The sequence below is a fragment of the Ochlerotatus camptorhynchus genome, unplaced genomic scaffold (assembly GCF_037179485.1).
Source record: "Ochlerotatus camptorhynchus isolate MF236.1 unplaced genomic scaffold, CSIRO-AGI_Acam_v1.1 ptg000108l, whole genome shotgun sequence".
Classification (NCBI taxonomy): Eukaryota; Metazoa; Arthropoda; class Insecta; order Diptera; family Culicidae; genus Ochlerotatus; species Ochlerotatus camptorhynchus.
In genome coordinates, this window is record NW_027040598.1 from 399,130 (window position 1) to 419,719 (window position 20,590).

General features: G+C 37.2%; 2 protein-coding genes across 2 annotated transcripts in view; one reads left to right on the top strand and one right to left on the bottom strand.

Annotated features, from left to right (window-relative positions):
• The window catches only part of l(2)05287 (WD repeat-containing protein l(2)05287), a 50,227-nt gene that overhangs the window by 23,858 nt on the left and 5,779 nt on the right, over nt 1-20,590 (top strand). The window lies entirely within an intron of this gene.
• Nucleotides 208-18,436, bottom strand: LOC135699393 (uncharacterized). Its single transcript, XM_065219638.1, has 3 exons — nt 18,340-18,436; nt 17,039-17,312; nt 208-890 (listed from the first exon to the last, which is right to left on the bottom strand). The coding sequence occupies exons 2-3, from the start codon at nt 17,159-17,161 to the stop codon at nt 762-764; spliced, it is 252 nt and encodes an 83-aa protein (XP_065075710.1). The 5' UTR covers nt 17,162-17,312; nt 18,340-18,436; the 3' UTR covers nt 208-761.

Below are 20,590 nucleotides of genomic sequence, written 5' to 3' on the forward strand. Positions count from 1 at the left end.
ACATTGTAGTCAAAATACGTATCTGTCATGGATACCAAAATTAATTAAGTGGAATTGAATGAAAGATAACCTGTTTTGCTGTTTTATTAAATAAATATAGTTTTCTATTGAATGTTGACCCTATGCCAATGCCGATAATTTCGCTTCAATGTCAGAGGATGTGATATTTCATACTCATTAAATAATCAGTCAACCTTTCGTCATATTTATAATCTCATGCTTGCTCTTCCAAAACAGTCATAAATATATAGTAATCACAAAAATTAAACAACAACCATAGCAGCTTGAAGAAGCCAGTATGCATTAACGTGATACGTCGTTTGATGTATTGTTAGTAAATACAATGATGGTGGATTGTTCCACACAAATATAAATATAGCTATGCGTGTGATCCGCTGCGTTGTGCCAAATCTGGAGTACTTTGAATGCCACTTGATTCTAACAAATTATAATTACACTTTAATTGATACCCCCAAAAGTTTGTAATCTTCTGCTCTGCCGTGAGACATGATATGATATTGATGATAGAGATAATTGCCTTAACTTCTAAATGCAGCTACTTTTTCTTTATCACGATGATACAATTCCCTACGCTTCTTCTACTTGAGCCTTTGTTTGTTATTCTTATATTAGGAAGTACAGTTACGTATTTTTTAATTAAGTGCGCACCTTGGGCATAATTGCGACTCCTCCGCATTGGTAATTAAATTGCGTTGAGTGCCTTCACTCCGGGTAATTTCAGTACCAATCACCTCAGCCTCTCAGATCATGTCGTTCGGCCGCCTCAACATATGCAACCGGTAGTTGCGACAGCGGCGCATCAGGTGGATATCATGTTTGAAGTACCGCAAACAGTGCCACTGGGGAATCTCCCGCATCGACTGGGATGCCTACAAGGTGGGTTGAAGAGAAGAGAGATGAAATTATGCGTTAGTTGACGAGATCTGTCTGCCAATGGCAGGGTCTTCATTTGCTTTTATGCGGCGATGATGGCATTTATCTTCGTCTGTCGGGAACAGTTGTCGTCAGATTTTCGTCCTGTATCGAGGGGAGGTGCAACGGGTGTTGCATATTTTTACGTCAAGATCGAAGCGAAATAAAGTATTACAAAATTGATGACGTGCGGTAGGTGATAAGAGCGTATCAAATTGAGCGAATAAAGGTCGTTCAATGAATCAATCGGCAAGCAAATGTTTGCGGTTATAGGATCAGTGATGCGCGCTGTTAACAATGTCTAGCACTGAATTTCACTTCCGACACTGAAAGCATGATATCAGGCGGTACGGCTTCGACTTTACTATCCATATGAATATCACTAGGGAAAAGCTGAAAATTTTACTTTTATCTCGATTTTTTGTATAACCGTTGCAGGCTGAAAGTCTCTTTAATAAAGTAACCTAACCTAACCCTATAACCGTTGCATTGTTTTAATATTACTGATGAGTTTCCTAAATATCGGCACTCGATTGGCGGGACAAATTTGCGGCTGAACTTTGAATATCAGTGGTCCCTCTACGATGTCAGTGTCATTTGCGCAATGACATCGAGGCGAATAATATTGATATTCTAACAGTGTGAACTGAAACTGATCTCAGCTGGCTGGTGAAATTCAGCATTTTGTAGGTACCTATTGCTATTGATATTTTGCACCACTGAATAGGACATGATCCGAAGTGTTGTATTGCAACAGGTGGCTCTGTTTCAGTACTTTGACTATATCTAGATAGAGCTGGAATTAGAGCCTAACAGCTTTTGTAAACAATGACTTCTATCGATGATTTCTAGAAATTCAAGGCTCGCTCATGCAAACAAACAACCTCATCGGGTAGGGAAAGACTTCCACTATCCGATGGTTATGTTGGTCTGCGTGGGCGTGCCTTGAGTTCGCAGAAATCATCGATAGTCATTGTTTACAAAAGCTGTTACGCCCTTATTCCAGCTCTATCTAGATATGTTTTTAGTATTACTTCTACGTGAAGTCAACGATTTACATAGTTGAAGATACTAATTTCAAATAACAGACTGTAGTGGTAATTTTTATACGATAGATGGAGTAGATGAAATCATAGAGTTGATAGTTCCGTTAGAGTACGGCTGTGTGAAGATTGTATATAGATATTAGAATAGCGAGCTAGGACAACTTTTAAGGAAGGTACAAATCGGTTTTTTCATCTCTCTTTACCAAACTCCCCCTTTGGAGAGGGATGGTGAGGGGTGTCCCCCCCCCCCCACCGCCACCGCTTTTTACACAACAAAACAACATTTTCATACATTTCTTTCGACTTTTACTACCATTCTTCCATGAGCTCGGTAGGTAGGAAGTATCCGAGAGTGATGCGCATGTTTGAGATGGATGCAAACGAATGGGCTGTCGCGTAGTGATGAATAGCAGAAACTCGGTGTGTTGCCTCCTGGGCAGTACTTTGAGCTACTATCTCCTCCTTCAGGAAAATAATATCAGTGAGGATAGACGACATCCTATTGGGTAAATATTTTAAGGTGTCCAGTCATTAGTCCGAATGGTCTCAGGCGAAAGATTTCCAGCTTACGCTGACTTGAATAAATGTTGACGAGCTTCCCTACACATTTCTAGATAGAGCTAGAATTAGGGCGTAATAGCCAATGGCTTCTCTCGTTGATTTCTAGGAATTCAAGGCACGGCGACACAAACCAGCCAATCCATTAGAGTGATGCAAAATTTGAAATTTTCGCTCCACAATACTTAAACGATTCCAAATCGGATCCTGACTAACCTCTCAAAATTTGAACCCATTTGGTGAGAAACTGAGATGGCACAAACCATTTGAAGTTTGTATGGGAATTACTATGGTAAAACCAAGATTTTTGTTCATGTCTATCTAATAATTCACCATATCGGTCTGCTTCAAAAACTTTCAACTGTACTTGTAGGAAATTTTCGCTTGGTACAACTTTGCTCAAGACCACATTTTGATTAAATGCAAGGATCGAAAGTTATCAATGGTTCAATGCGCTGATGTCTTATGATCATGCTCAATCAACTGCTCAGCAGGCAACATTGGCGTTTCTGGGGCGTCGAATAGGACACAAAAAACATGGCTACTATGTCACACTGCAAAATACAGTGTTGCCTACACAGCAGCTGCTTGATCATGTCATAAGTTTACCAATCTCTTAAATAATAAATAACTTTTTCCTGTCACGTTTTACATATACAATCTACAGCAAAGTTATAGCTGAGAAAATTTTCTATAAGAATGGCTATCGAACTGTTTCGCAGCTCAATATGGCTAGACTAGAAGGCAATGAACAAAAAGTTGAGATTTCCCATAGTAATTTACAAGTAAACTTCAAATGGCTTGTGCGAAGTCTGTTTCTAACCAAATGAGTTGTAACTTTGGGAGGCTAATCAGGACCCGATTTGAAACCATTTAAGCACTGTGGAGCGAAAAAGTCAAATTTTGCATCAGTCTAATATCCATCGGGTAGAGGAAGTCTTCCCTAGTCGATGATGTTGTCGATTTGCCCGTGAGAGCCATGACTTTCGAGAAATCATCGAGAGAAGTCATTGTTTACAAAAGCTGTTACGCCATAATTTCAGCTCTATCTAGACTTATGTTTTTAAGATTTTCAACAATAAGATATTTTTTCAGACTAATCGGGCTTGGAAAGCTTGTTGAGAGATCTCGGAGTGCTATTTTTGGTTTATCTGGAATAGAAAAAAAATCATTCCCAGCTCTTCACCGGGTGTCAAAACGCCCCTATCATCTACCCAGATGTGCACGGTCACCGGCCATCCAATGCCTTCGCAGAACGTTATGATTTTTTAGATAACTCGCACAAAAGTTCAAAGATTTTTAAAGATATAGAGAGGCCACCCGAGCTGTGACAGATTGCAATGGAATTTTGTTTGATTTTCGCTTTGGAATTTGCACTTTTCGGTAGCTCTGTTAACTGTCAATACGTATAATCTACCGTTTCAGCCATTCAAAGGCAACGGAAAACTCCAGGGGATTTTGAGAACTAGTTCAGCAATATTCGGGAGCAAGTTGAGAAGCTACAGTTGAACTCGAAGGTCTTTACATGTGCTTGAGGTTCTTTGGATCACCATCCAAGGTCATCTGAATTTTGCAGACATGCGCTTCAGACATGAATTTGCAAATTTTTAGACATTCCTCTGAGTTCTCTCCGAACCTGCCATCGAAGCTCTCGCATTTTTATCCACTGAATTAATCCGTTTAGTCCGCTGGTCTTTCATGACGAAGAGCTTCTGGTCCTGGTTGAGATTATTTGGTCTTATCATCGAAATATTTTCAACTTGCCACGAAGTCGTCTGTACCTGTACCGAGAGGTCCAAGAATCTCTGATCTAGGTTTGGAAGCTTGAAAGGAAGTTTGTTAAGTTTAAAAACTAATTCAGTGAACTGCTAAGTCTACATACTTGCATTCAGGTTCCACAGGTATCAGAGTTTTTTTGCAAACTGTTACCATTTTTTGAAGATGTTGAGGAACGGAGTACTCACTTCCATAGAACCGCTGATTGTTCCTCCAACACTCGAACCTTATCCGTGACCCTGCTGCTGTTTCTCTGTATCATTGAGTTTTGGAATCCTACTAGGGGCATCCCACTCTAAACTTTAGTACTAGCATACATTAAAAATGTTTAAATATCTCATAAGTATTCTTAAGTATTTTAAAGTGTTTTTAATCTTGCATAATTTCCATCGTAGTTACCGGTTTCTAGTGTTCTTGTTTGTTGTTGAAAGCCCCGTCAATTTTATAGTTTTCGTCACATATGAAATGAAATTAATTCTTGTTTTAATCTATTTTAATTGGAATAAAATAATGATAATTGGTATATGTATTTCAATTATGCTTATCTAATAGTGTAAAAAATCGTGTGTTATTCGAATTACTGATGGTTTAGAGTAGAGAGGTTCTAGAACCTCTCTAGTTTTTAGCAGCTTTGCCAGTGCACTATCATGAATTTGGACTCCTTTACAGAGCTGTTCCAGATTCCCAAGCAAATAAGGAACCGTTGATTGACATGGCAGACCCAAGAATGTAACCAAGAGTGTTAGCACAAGCTGTGCAAGTATGGAGAAGAATAAGTTCTTGGCTATGCCTATAAAGGTCAAGGATACCAGGGTTACGCTGCGCATTTGCCTGTCGAACTACGACGATGAAGCGAACCTTTTACAGTAGGAAATTGTACTGATTACAATACGCTTCTCGGGGGACATACATCGGAAACCGGAGTTATTTTAGACTGGTAAAGTAGTTTAATTAGCATTTTGCTAGTAGTCGATGTTTTCATTTGAGCTTAAATTTCCCAGTTTTTTTTAATTGGAACCACTAAGGTGCTGGTGATTGAGGATTTCAAAAACACTAGCATCGTTATCATTCTGATCCGTAATGACAAATAGATTATCCCGGTTTAATCGAAGCGTTTCATGCGAGACTTATACAGCTTAATCGTTCCAGAACGCGACACGTAAAAGAAGTTAATTGGTTGGTTGTTTGTATTTAAAAGTTTGAACAATCGATACTTATTTATTCACATGTCATGTGTTAAATTAAATTGATTAAAATTAAGTTTTACAATCGTTGCTGTTAGCTGATAGAATCAATGAAAAAATGGCACATTGCAGATATGACTTATCAATCATGTCCAGCTCTAATAATGGTTTAGGGTTAACTACCCATTTTTCGGCCTATTAAGCAAAACCCGCACTTAGTCTTTCTTAATCTAGCGTAGCACCAAACGGAATGTTATTATTACTGATGGCTTCCAAATTTATTTACCTTTCCGTACACACTTAGATTATTTTACAGGAGTCAGTAGTTTTTTACTGGGTTTTTGAATTGCTGAAAAAGTCGGTTAAAATTCAAATGACCGTTATCCGTCACTCAACTAAATCGACAAATTTTATTTACTATCATTAAATGGGGTTAACGGAACTAAGTTTGGAAACTTTTTTCTCACTTCTGAATTTTCCACAGCTTTTTAAATTTTTACCGAACAGTGCCGTAATTAAAAAACCCAGTAAAATCCTACTGACTGACGTACCGTAAGATTTGATAAGTTTCTCTTATTGAGATATTGTTAGAAGTGTAACACTTTTTCTTGACGCCAAACTCGGCCAACGGATTCTAAACTCTAACGCATTGAAACGCCAATGAATTCACTTCGGCCTATCTGATGAAGTTAAACATTGTTTTGGTCGGAGAGCTTTATTTGTATTGGAGAATTTTGGGTGCAAACATTCATATCAGGCGTTCTTATTGACTTCGTTCAGTAGCATTTGAACTAAAGTATCGTATTTACCTGTTAACGCCGAAATCATGGATTTATTTGATGTTTTCTGCTTGATAGGCCCAAATTGGGCGCTTAGGCCGAAGTAGTTCTCTATCCTAACATGAGAATTGACGGTTCCAAATCCGAGGAAATTTAGTTCATATTTACAACATGTTTACTACATATGTTTAAATGATAAACAACTTCCAATTATTTTAGAAATTTTAAAAACAGCGCGGAATTAGGCCTGCGCAGAATTATGGCACTTTACGGCAGAATAAACACGTTCGGTGGGAAGCTACAAGATGCCACAAGTTCGGCAACAAGTACGCGAATGGTGTGGAAAACCTTCACAACTTCTTGTTCAGATTCGATAGTCCTAAGAGTCTTATGGCCTTATTACGGGTGTCACTACTCGGTGATAAGGGAGTGATACTCATAATAAGAACCGTGATTGCCTTACAAATCAAATGGGAATCACTTCACCGTGACGACAAGTGACAAAAGTGTAATAAGTCCCTTAATTTAGTGTTACATGGCCAAATCATAACGGTCGATAAAACCAAACGAACAACGAGGGGAAGGGTTCCATGATTGTCAATCTGACTTCTTCCTGTAACATGTCGATTGGATCAAGCTAAATGCAATTTGTTTCTAAATTGTAGAAATAATCAGCCGCTATTTTTCCACCGTTGACGATTTTTCTCCACTTTAATTTATAGGTGAATCATTTTTGCAATGATCTTCTCTTATTCGAATACCATACATTGATGCCTACAAAACAAAAAGAAACATTTATAATAGCTATTAAATTAAAATATTAACACTGCAGTTTTCAAATATTCACACAAAATCCTTGACGACATCCGATAAATAAACAACTAAAATGTGTTTAGCAACGGTGGTAACAACCTAATGCAAAATATAAGTTAAGTATTTTTAAGTATTGCCAGGTATCTTATAGCGACTTCGTTTATTATTCAGTTCCAACCTGGATCGGGTATCAAGATTGGGTCTGCTTGTTTTCTGACAAACGTCAGTTTGCTCGTTTGTTTTTAAAACCTAGCTCAGGTTGAGGTTCGCACTGACAAAAAGTTCGGTTTCGCACTGGGTTGGAACTGCTTCCAACCCCGATAATAAACGAATTCGCTATTAGGTATTTGTAAGAACTTTCTGAGTATAACGCGAGTAATATAAAGTTTAGAGTGGGATGCCCCTAGGAATCCTTCCAAGGAATCCCCTCCCCATGGCAAGTTTTTGCACCTTGACGTTGGTGGGATAGCTTAATCTCTAAATCATCACTCTGCTTATTTTTAACAGTCGAGCTTCTTCAAATAGTTTTTGTTTAACTGAAGGATAAATCGTCGCAGGTGTGAATTAATCTTCACGACTATCGACCGTCGTTGGAGTAGTCCTCAGAATTGGCCAAATGTTCACCCAAAGTGCATATCATTTCAAGAGTTTTTACCACACATGGCTGGAGTAAATTGGATCATTCGGGTAAGACCCTTTCTTTTTGTTTGTTTAGTATTATTTTAAACAGGATTGGACTTTAAATTGAGGAGCTTCGCCAGCTCGTGGGCTTACCCCCAAGCTAAAAAAAAACAATCCTGACCAGCGAATCCAAACACACAAAGCAACCAACGATACAGACAAAATGGTTGCTACGACTACCATGACAAACTCGCTCTGTAACATAGCTCGATCCGAGCGGTAGAAGGATAATGATATATTGCTTGCCTGCTTTGTTGCAATATACACGGATGAGGACATAGCTTGATATGAATAGAGAAAAGACATAACAAAAATATTCCCATTAACACACGTGTATCATCTTCGGCTTTGCTTCGTGAAGCAGCTTGACAACCATTTTGCTCGTTTCCTTCTACCGCTTCGAGTGAGTTGTGTCGCACGGACTGCTTGTCATGAAAAAGAGAAAAGAAGATTATATCATTATTGCTTTCCACTTCTGACATAGCGTTATTATTCGGTTCGTTGATCGCTTGTCATTTTGTCATTTGGAGATATTTTTGATTCCTTGATCCTGACCCATCTCCTACCTAATGCATTTCGTGTTCTGAACTTTGATTGGAGAATTATTCACTTCCAAATAGTTTTCCTTATACCCCGTTCACATTACAGCCTATATCACGTGATATACGATGTCTAGCACTCATACATCTAGTTTTCACTGGAAATCCTATGTATGAGTGCTCATTGCAAGACAGCCTGTATTACGTGATATGGGCTGTAATGTGAACGGGGTATTAAGCAATCAGAATAAGAAGGTATAATACCCCGTTCACATTACAGCGTATATCACGTGATATACGCTGTCTTGCAATGAGCACTCATACATCTAGTTTTCACTGGAAATCCTATGTAGGAGTGCTGATTGCAAGACAGCCTATATTACGTGATATAGGCTGTAATGTGAACGGGGTATTAGAGTATATACATGACAGTTGCCAGTATGCAATCTACAAATTACTCCGTTACAATCGCAATGCAACACAACGCAAAAAACTGATCATTCTTTTCTCGTTCCAATCTATTTGACTGACTAGACTGGCTAAGAATATCTATACTAGTTTATTATTCTTTGACGGAATATTTAGTGGTGCTTTAAGTCCAATATTGTATAGCCTTATATATCCTTAAGTTTTTTTCTTCTGATTATTCTCTTTTCCAGACCAGCAAACGTTCTTTCACAAGTGTTAAAAAAATAAGCATCACATTTGAATGTGCAACTATAATTCGCACATTTATGACTCAACCTTTTCCAGTCACATTAACAGCTTGAAAGCTTAGTAACTGCCACCCACATTCAAAGTGGGCTAAGTCGTAAATCATCGCAAGGAAAGGGGAAGTTGTACCGCTGTACAATGCTTCAACACCAAACCGACAGTGCTGTTCGATATAATAGCAGCGCATGCCGATTTTCATACAAAATTGACAACAGTTGACATGTTGTGACTTTGTTCTCTTAAGATCAATTGAGCTGAAACGTTCGCCACAGAACTACAAATATGTTTAATTTTACGATTACAAAACAGCAAATTTTTGGAAGCACCTGCCGGAAAGTGCGATACTATGTAAAATTGTTCGAAATAATAGTAGTATTTAATTTGAAAATGTATGACGGCAAATATTAAAAAAAAAATTATCTAGATTTGGGTGGGGATTGTTTGAATTTTGAAAAATGTAAAATTTAAAATCTCAAAATTGAGCCTAAATGCAAATTATTAAACCTGCTATTACTTCGATCAATTTTACCTAGTATCCCTCTTTCCGGCAGGTGCTTCCAAAAAATTGGAATTTTGTAATCGTAAAATTGAATGTTGTAATTGTGACAGAGGTTTCAGCTAAATTTATCCTAAGACAACGAAGTTCACCATTTTGTATGAAAATCGGCATCCGCTGCTATTATATCGAACAGCACTATACATTGCGAATACATTCTTGCTTTGTTTCGCTTCATTTCCGCCAACTGGAAGGCGGCGGTGTATGGTGTTACTTTTAATATGCGGCGCCCTTTGCACTAGCTACGTACCTAGCACTCGGTAAAATGAATGCATATCCACAATCGCCACTTGTACGTCTATTCATAAGAACCACTAGCAGATGAATAGGTAGGATAACGTATCGATGTAGATACTTGTAACAGTGAACAGTACGAGTACTTTACCATAGTCGAAGTTAATTAACGGTGCTCATCTCGGTTCTATCGATTGATATTTATCTATCGGAAACGAGTCTATGTGCGAAATATCATTCAGAGATTGAGGAAATTGAGACCGTGAACACAGGAAGGATAATCTCTACTATGCAGACAGTTTGCCATATCAGACTACTATAGGGAAGATAATTAATTTCATTCCATTATGCAACATTATGCAAACACAACAAATCACACTCAGCCTAAACAGTCAATAATTCTGTGCTCTGGTGGACACCCTTTAAAAGAGTGCAAAATTCATGTTCTTCATTTCGAAAATATCAATTTAATATTGGTCTATTTATTTATATTTATTTATTATATTATATTATATTATATTTATTTGACAAAAACTATAAAATTTAACTTTAACTAACGCTTGAAGGGTATGAAAAAGCTTTAGAACATCGGAACATCTCTTCAAAGAGAATCTACAGTTAATGATTTGGGTGTTCTCTTTTATTCGAATCTTAGTTTTAAAGATCATTTAGGATATATAACCTCCAAAATTGTTAAATGCATGCAGCAAAATAAATCTCGGCTATTCAGTGTTTAAAGACCCTGTATTGTTCCTTAGTTCGCTCTACATTGTATAATGCAGTTGTGGTCTGGGCTCCTTACTAGCAGAACAGCATACAGCAAGCTATCCAACATAAGTTTATTCGCTTTGCTCTTCGGCAATGATCCATATAATCTCCCTAGATATGAAGATCGTTGTAAACTAATTGTCCTTGACCTTCTGGAGGTTCGTAGGAATGTCACTAAGACTTCTTTCATATCGGTTGTTGTTCAATCTCACATCGATTAACCTGCAGTGTTACGTGAGTTGAATTTTGATATTCGATGGTGTATCCTCCATTCTCCCCAATTTATTCACGGTGGCCTTAGAGCTATCGTTTTTGCTTACTGAGCAGAAGATCGTGGGTTAAAACCCAAGCCTCTTTACATTACTGAGTTGATAGGGTCGCGTCATTTGCTTAACAGGTTTTAAAATATCGCATCACTTTCCAATGTGAATCCAGATCTAATTTACCCTTCCCACCAACAAAAACGTCCTTCTCGTGACAACCGTGGAGATGCAGAAGTATACTCGGTCTTGTGCAACATTGTGTATTTTGAGAATATTGAAAACTTTGTAGAACATATCACCCCGTTTATTTGAGATTATAATACAAAAATTGTCAAAAAAGCGATGTTAAGGTGCTCCTGTCAAGAATTCACTTAAATCTTGTAAAGATAAAGATATAGAAGCTTGGTGCCTTGAGCAAAGTTTCATAAAATTTGTTTTTCTACAACATTTCTGAAGACATAAAGCTATTATCTCGAACCAGTAAAAAAATAGTTTTTGCAAGTGTAATACCAGCTTAATAAATATTTAGGTAATTATTTCAAAAGACTCGGACCATTATTACGAGAAACTTCTTCCAAGACACCAAGTCTTTAAAACGACGATAAAGGGGAGAAAAAGGTATTGACCGTCTTTTTTTCAGAATGGTCCCACTGTGCGATGACCGTAAGGACGTGGCCGGCGCCGTTATTGAACTAAAAAAATAGAATCTCCGGATTTTGTACACTAAGAATGGATTGCTAGTCCCAATCCCCATTCATATGGTTCTTTGTGCAAATTTCGCTGAATCTGGTCAACCAAGGAGTAGCACAACTACTGAAATGCATGGTTGCCAATGCTCATGCTTAATATAATTAAGTATATAATCTTAATCAAAATAAAATAAACAGGTTACATTTACAGATATAAATTCCGTTATCATTGTCAGTTGCTTCACAGCGATATAAACTTGAAAAAGCTTAGGCGTTCACCTCTTTGTTCACCCTTTTATCCACCACTGTTCCACAAGCATTCCAACAAGAAGTTCACTGTACTTCTGACGAGCAGTTCAAAGATCTTCCGACGAGCAGTTAAGAGAACTTCCGATAAGAAGTTCACAAAACTTTAGGAGAAAATTTCACAGAACTTCATTAAAGATCCCTGAAGTTCCGACAAGAAATTCAGAGTATTTCCGTCGAGAAGTTAAGATATCTTTCAACGACAAGTTCAAGGAATGCCTGACGAGATGTTTATTGAACTTCCAACGAAAAGTTCCCAGAACTTCAGACGAAAAGTTCCCAGAACTTTTGGCGAAAAATTCACTGAACTTCATTCAATTGCCCTGACGTTCGCAAAACTTCATTAAACTTCTTTGAAGATCCAACCAGAAGTTCAGCGAACTTCCGTCGAAAAGTTTAGAGAACTTCCGACGATAAGTTCAGAGATCTTGTCGGGTAGAATTTTTACTATTGATATCTACACAGATAAAAATTCTGAATTTTAATTGTGATGTAAACATTCATTCACGTGGACTTGTATTGCATTTCACGCAACCGAGCAACTTGCATACAATGTTGTTTACAAAGATGAGCTTTTGTATACAATATTTGCTACATTGCATGAAATGTGTCAGAACTTTACATGATATACAGGGTGCGTGACGAATTTTTGCAGTAAATTTCAAATAGTAATTTCTCATGCTTGTGCATCATGATTTAGATATATTTGGCAGCACTGGATAGCTTATACTGTTAGGTGTAAGATTTAAACAAACAATGTTGAGTAAACGTAAAGATGTCGAAACAAGAGAGCAATCTGTCAGCCATTGTCGCTTTGTTGCGCGCCGGAGTATGCATGAAAGAAATAATTCGGTCGGTAAATGTGTCTGAAAGAACAGTGTATAATATTAAAAAAGGCTTGGGAAAGTGATAAGACGGAGCACCTGCTCATACTGCTAATAAAGCACAGAAATGGCGTACGGAAAATATTTCGTAAATTTGGGAGGAAGAAATTTGGTCCCCAAGCAGTCCCGATATCAATCCGTTGGATTATTTTGTATAGGGTGTCGTCCAACGGGATACCAATAGAACCCCTCACACCACACTTAAGTCGCTAAAAGCAAAAATCAAGGCAGTGATGACATCTATGGATCGAAACATTTTAAAACGTGCATACTGCAGTTTCCGGAAGCGTCTAACTACAGTCGTCGAAAGGGAAGGCAATTTTTTTGAATAAATTTACTTTCAATTTCCATATGTTGCGAAAGAAAATAAATCGCACAAAATTCATTGCTAGAATTAGTAACTGGTGTATTTTTTCTCAAATATGCCATTTACTGCAAAAATTCGTCACGCACCCTCTATAATGTAAACGTATATGATATGTGACCCTCCATTTATGTGCATCATATTGAACAGAAATGTACATTACTTTTTCGAACTGTGTAAAGTTGATATGAATTAAAACAGGTAAAATATCGAGAAATAATATCAAAACATAGCTTGCCGAATAACATTTTAAAACATATGCTGATATTTGAATATCAAACAAATATCTAAACTTTAGTACTTTGTTATTAATTTGATACCGTAATTGCTTAATTTGCTGTTGGAACGATTTGCCAGGCACAAATTTCAGATCGTTGTTTATTAATTTATTTGATAAGGCTCAACCGAATTAACTTTACAGAGCCGAGGATTCTTGGTCACTATACAATACATCTTAAAACTATAGTCAAAAGGTACAACACAATAAACACTTTATCTTCCGCTATTCAAAAAGCCTCCTCCTCCATCAGAACTGGAGCCGCTTCCAGTGGTTTCATTGTATGGCAGTTACGCCAACGAGGGTCAGAGCGCTTCCATTGCAGCAATGGACGCAAAACGTGGTCAGCACTCACACACTCATCACTATACGGTTGCTTTCCAAAGTCGACGACGCATCGACCGAAAGAACTGCTGATGAAGAACAATTAAGAGGACCACACAATGGTCGCTGCCGAGAAAACCGACGATCGCGTGGCACACATCGAGAGTGGCCTGCTTCTGTCGACAGCCGAGTGAAAACTGACAAATTTCAGATGTGATTTCTTTATATTTTACCTCTTATATCATGCTAATGCATATCATATTTCGATATTAAGATCATAATGCTGTGTTCTAAGGTCATAATGCTGAGGTGTTCTAAGATATAGAAATGGCTCTAATGTTGACCTATGTATCTAAGATTGGGCCAATCGCTAATTTCGATGATCGATATTTTTGGTCGCTATTGAAAATTTAGTAAATTGCTGAATTTATGTATGGGCCCAAATTAAGGACACTTAGGCCAACATTACCTGTATTTCCCCTACAACCTAAAATTCCAAAACTCGTTTACGTGATTGCTGCAAAAAATTACCAAGTCAAAATTGCAATCATCACCCTTATCAATAATATCTTCCTAATACCTCGTTGTCTATTCTTTACACTTCATTCTTCAATGTTGTTTATTCATTGTCCTAGAATTGAGAAAAGTCATTTTGCTACAATAAATCATCAGGCTGACGTAAACATGAGTTTGATGAACGGGACTACACTCAAAAAATTTATCACATATCTAATGGATGAAATCCATGTGAATTTCACATAGCTTTCCTATGATCACATAGCAGCAAATCGCATCACAAAATCACATGAATATTATGAGGCCGATGGAATTCATGTGAAAAATCACATAAAGTTAATGTGATCGCATAAATTTGATGTGAAATTCAGATGAATTCCATTGAATTTGATTATGGATGAAAATCATGTGCATTTCCAATGGCAACTACATGAAAACTATTTTCAGTGTAAAGCCAACCGCTAAATATTCCAAGATTATGATCATATCGCCTGCACGAAAAATAGCCACCGAAATAACAACCGCTCTTGAACGTAAATAGTAACCAGAGTTCCGACTTTCATTTGCATAACAACTAAAACCAAACTAGAATAGTGTGTTGTTGTATCTCGTGAGTCGTGCCATGCCTTGATCCGTCCGCACCTAATTCTATTTTCTGAAACTCTCACGGCTATCTATATACACCCATTCCATAGCAAAACAATATAGTGGTTCTCAGAATTTCGAAAACGATTGGTAGTTTTGTTCCTTATCGCGAAATATTAGACCCGTATTTTTTTTAATTTTATCATTAGGGTGACCATTTCCATGTTAGGGCTATTTTTTTTTCAAAAATTCATATCTTTTGAACCACTGGGCCGATTTCAAACATCAAATTATCAAAAGAAATAAAACAGCAAAAAAGGTCTTCCATTTAATTCCACTTAATTAATTTTGGTATCTATAACAGATACGTATTTCGACGTAATACGTATCTGTCATAGATACCAAAATTGATTAAGAATTGAGAATGGAAGATAATCTTTTTTGGTGTTTTATTTAAGTATTGCGCTAACAACTCAATTTCATTACTTCATAAAATGAAAGGTAGGGGAAATGTCTCTAATGTAGACCTATGGATCTAAAATTGAGCCCATCGCTAAAAATCTGCTATTTATTAATTTTATCTAGATGAACGCGTTATTGGAACGTTACTAATGGATATTTTTGGTTGCTATTGAAAATTTAGTCGATTGCTGAAATTATGTATGGGCCCAAATTAGGGACACTTAGGCCGACATTACCTGCATTTCCCCTATTTTTAGGAAAAATATAATGATATTAAAAAAATTGGATTTTGTATTGAAAACCATTGATTGCATTTGTTTTTTTTTTATGGTTTTCATGGTTTGTAGACAGAGGGTGCAATGTGTTTATATATTTTTCCTTGAAAATTTAAGCTATTTAACTCAACGTATCAAAAAATCTGTGATGTTTTTTTTTTCGTTTTTGAGCGATATTTTTTAAAAGTTTTCATGTTTTGGGTTTTTGCACAATACTCCTATGCAACTAGACTACCATGCGTCGTGACCATGTTACAGTACACTGATGCTAAATTTGAAATTTTCGCTCCACAGTGCTCAAACGGTTTCAAATCAGGTCCTGATTAGCCTCCCAAAATTTTAACTCATTTGGTAAGAAACTTTGGCAGTTTGGCACAAACTATTCGAAGTTTATATGAACATTACTATGGGAAAACCAAACTTTTTGTTCATTGTCTTCTACCAATTTTTCATAGTGCTTTTTTCGAAAATTTCTATAATTATTCTTACGAGAAATTTTCTAAGCTACAACTTTGCTGAAAATAGTTTTTCAGTCAAACGTCAAGTTAAATAGTTATTAATTGTTTAAGAGATTGATAATCTTATGACATGATCAAGCAGCTGTTCTGTGGGCAACACTGTATTTTGCAGTGTGACATAGTAGACTTGATATGTGTGCTCTATTCTTTGCACCAGAAACACCAATGTTGCCTGCTGAACAGTTGAATGAGCATAATTATAAGACATCAGTGACTTGAATGATTAATAACTTTTGTTCCTTACATTTGATTGAAAAGAAGTTTTCAACAAAGTTGTAGCTGAGAAAATTTTCTACAATTACAGCTATCATTTTTAAAAGTATAGCGATGTGGTGAATTGTCAGATAGATATGAACAAAAACATAAGTTTTCCCATAGTAATTCCCATATAAACTTGAAATGGTTGGTGCCAAGTCAGTTTCTTACTAAAGTAATTCAAATTTTGGGAGGCTAAGCAGGACCCAATTTGAAACCGTTTAAGCACTGTGGAGCGAAAATTTCAAATTTTGCATCAGTCTAATGTTACAGTCGCTATAAATCAATGGATTTTTAAGAAAAATTATAAAAACATATTGCGACCTCTACAAATAAACAAACAATAAAAAATATGCTTTTGAATTCGAAACCTTAATTTTTTAATATCATTATTGTTAATTAGCTTTCATTTGATATTTTGATCTTTACAATCGGTCCAGTGGTTCAAAAGTAATAAATTTTTGAAAAATTTAATTTTTAATAAAAAAAATGATAATTGGACCACCCTAACATGGAAATGGTCAGCCTTAAAAAAATACGCTAATATTTTGCGTTAAGGTGATACTCTAAGGAAGCCTTAGCGTGAAACTTCAAAGGCACAAATGTCAGCTTCCACAAAACATACAAATTTGAAATTGCTACTCTCTGTTTGCAGTAGGAACAAAACTACCAATTTTTACGAAATTCTAAAAATCACTATATCGTTTTGCTATGGATTTATATTTAGTCTATATCTTACCACTTCCGGATTGGAGAAGATCAGGCTGTCGACCACCTCGGGATTGGAGACTGGCCAACACCGGACCGTTCCGAGGGAGCAGAGGGCCAGTATCAACGCTACCAGCAGTCCCACAAGCTGCATTATTTTGCCGCGAAAATGATACCACTCAGCACCGACGAAAAGAATCGATTACCGCACCAAGAAGTTGCTGCTGCTGCTGCTGCTGTTTACACTGTGACCGAGCGACTAACCTGCTTGGCTGGAGTCACGGATAGTGTTCCCTTCAACCGGCCTGAAAAATGGATTATTCGCGTCAAGCACCAGAACTTTGTTTGTACACTCTTTATCCCCTTTGTGTTCCTAGTTACAACGTGAGGATTTTATGTAGTTCAAGCATGTTGTACACTGTGAGAATGAAGAGGTTTCAAGTTTCCCACCAACAACCGTCGTCACGCAAGTGACAGGGGTGGGTGGCGAGTTTGTAAGTTTTTTGCCTAGGCAAGAACGAAGAATCCGTGCCAGAGACCACTAACGCGTTTTTTTTAGAATAAATATGTAATGTCTTGCCCAACGACACACTCACTTTAGACTGGTTCAAAACATTTTCTGGGCTTACAGATGTTTGAATTTTCTAATCGTAAACTGATAAACACTTTCGACACATTTTCAAAACATTCCCTCAGTTTTGAACCAGTCTGAACAACAGAAAGTCCTTTCTGTTGATTGAATGAAAACAAAGAAAAGGATGGAACACGCGATAGAAGAGAGGCAACTTGCTATGTACACTGGAGTCGCTTTTTACGCGGTTTTTTTTTACACGGTTTTTTTTTACGCGGTTTTTTTTTACGCGGATTTCGGAATTTACGCGGTTTTTTTTTACGCGGATTTTGGTTTTTTTTTTACGCGGATTTCAGAATTTACGCGGTATATCGCTTTTTACGCGATTTTTTCTTACACGGTCTTTTTTTACTCGGTTTTTTTTTTACGCGGATTTCGGAATTTACGCGGTTTTTTTTTACGCGGATTCCGGAATTTACGCGGTTTTTTTTTACGCGGTTTTTTTTTACGCGGTTTTTTTTTACGCGGGACGTATCACCCGCGTAAAAAGCGACTCCAGTGTACAATGTTGCTTGGTCCTTTCCAAGTAGACCGTGAATAAAGCCGGCGTTAATTTTTAACTCCGATGACACTTTCACCTCCACCAAGTGTGGGTCACCTGATTCACTTTTTTTTTTTTGAAAATATGCCGTCTTCTTATCACTTTTGCTATAACTAGACACTAGGTAGAGCCCCGAGAGCTTGATAATGTAATTGTTAACCTTCAACTGGATCACTCTGCCACCGCTATGAGAGCGACTGTGTCTTGGTTTGTTTGTTGGGTAGTGCCTTCCTTGTTGAGCGTTCGATCCCGATTGATTGATAAACCCGGGTCGACGATTGCTTTTATACACGCAGGGTAAGGTCGTCCCAGTCATGCAGTCTGTGGCTGTTTGTTTCCGTTTGTAACTGGCTGTGGCACGCAACAGGACTCTCGTTTATTTTGCCCATGTAGAGCTGCTCACTGTTCGCTACTATGTACTTACTGCTTGGTGGGATCGCCGTTGAAAATCGACTGGTCAGGAGCAGAGGATCTGTTCGTTGCTTATGTAAGAATGGAATCCGATAGCATCGGCAGTAAAGGCGCGGCGTATCGTGCCGCAGGCTGTGGGTTCGATTACACATCGAAAAATTATTGCCTTTTTAAAAAGGGTAGGTATATTGAATTGATAGTTATTTTTTTTTTATTTCATTCAAATTAAAGGAACGTCCATTTCATTTATGGATGGTCCCTCACAGTTAAACCAACGTTTTTCTTGGAAACAAGATCATCTGAAAAACAAGAACGAAATGCTTTCCAAGAAGGGAAAATGCTGTCAACCTTCTGCATTTCGAGCTTTCGGTTCCACAACCGTAAACTTGTTTTATTAATGTATGTTTCAATTCATGTTGGAAAATACATTAACACATCCCGATTAAGTTTGCAATGTTTTTGAGGGGTGTATTTAAATTTTCGTTGCTCTCGTTGCTTTCGTTGTTTAGTATTTCATTAAGTAGTATTATACAGTAGTTTTGCAACGTTTTCTCTAACAAACGATGCATTCTTTCACTCGAAATATACAATTTTGTGAAAGTGATAACATATACAACTTTTAACTGTTCAGAATCAGCTGTGTTCAGTGGAATTACTTATTTGTACTTAATTTTGGGTCGCTGAATATGAATTTGATATCATATTTCGCTGATATGAACGATTTCGTATAATAAAAATTTCTTTTATGTTAAAAACTGGTGTTACTTGCCTACATGTAGGGGTATTTTTAACTATTTTGCAACAAAATATGCAGTTTTGTCGTAAACCATAACTTTTTTTTTATTATTTTAACACCAGAGTCAGCGGCGCCGATGGTGTAGTGGTAAGCGTGATTACCTCTCACCCCAGCAGGCCTGGGTTCAATCCCAGTCGGCGCCGCCGGGATTTTCTGAGGCATAAAATCGCTGATGCCGTCTTCCTTCGGAAGGGATGTAAAGCCGTTGATCCCCGGTTCATGAGTTAATGGGTCGATATGTAGGGTCCAGGTGTGGAGCTGCCTCCCTGGCGTCAGTAGCATTGGTGCTCAGCACGGAAAACAAATCAAGAAAAAAAAACAGAGTCTTCTTCAGCGAATACATATCATATAACTACCTAAAAAATCCTGGAAAACCGGGAATCTTCAGGGAATTTTGAAATTCTAGTTCAATTCTTCAAAATTAGAATATAATATATTGAAATACGCCGAGGTACTTTATCATGAAAATCTAAACGTTTTATAATACAACCGACTTTATCTTCCTTATCATTCACTGTTACTCATTGAACATAATAATTTTGGAGTGAATTAATCATCAGAAACAACATAAGTTCTGAAACTTGAATTGGATTGGAAACATGGATTTTAGACTCTATTTTTTTTTGGAAACCTAATACAATCAGCCTTGTGTGTGTGCGTGCAATCTAATCCCCACTGACTGGCAGCGGTATTATGCAGGCTTGCTTCCACTCACTTGCTATAAAAAAATGATTTTCGGTATTTTGAAATCAATAGATGTTATAATGATAGTTTGTACTTATGGCAAGTGTTTGACACATAAAACCTGTCAAGTTCGCTTTCAGATAGTCACAATAAGCGATTTTACGACTCGCGAGCGCTCACTCTGAGTGAAAGCTCACGAATCATAAAATCGCTGATTGTGACACTCTGAAAGCGAAATTGACAGGTTTCTTGTGTCAAATACATACTTTGCAACCTCTTCTTTTAACTTACAAGTACAAAATATCATTATAACATCTAACGATTTTGTAATTCCGAAAAACATTTTTTTATAGCAAGTGAGTGGAAGCAACCCTGGTATTATGGAAGAAATCTAATTGCAATAATCTTTGAAGTGACAATTGAAAGCAGCTTTAGTCCGGGATTTAGAATGTGATAGCTCTACTTCAGATTCTGCAACCCATTTATCCAACGGACTACTTCGATAAATCAAAATTGGAAA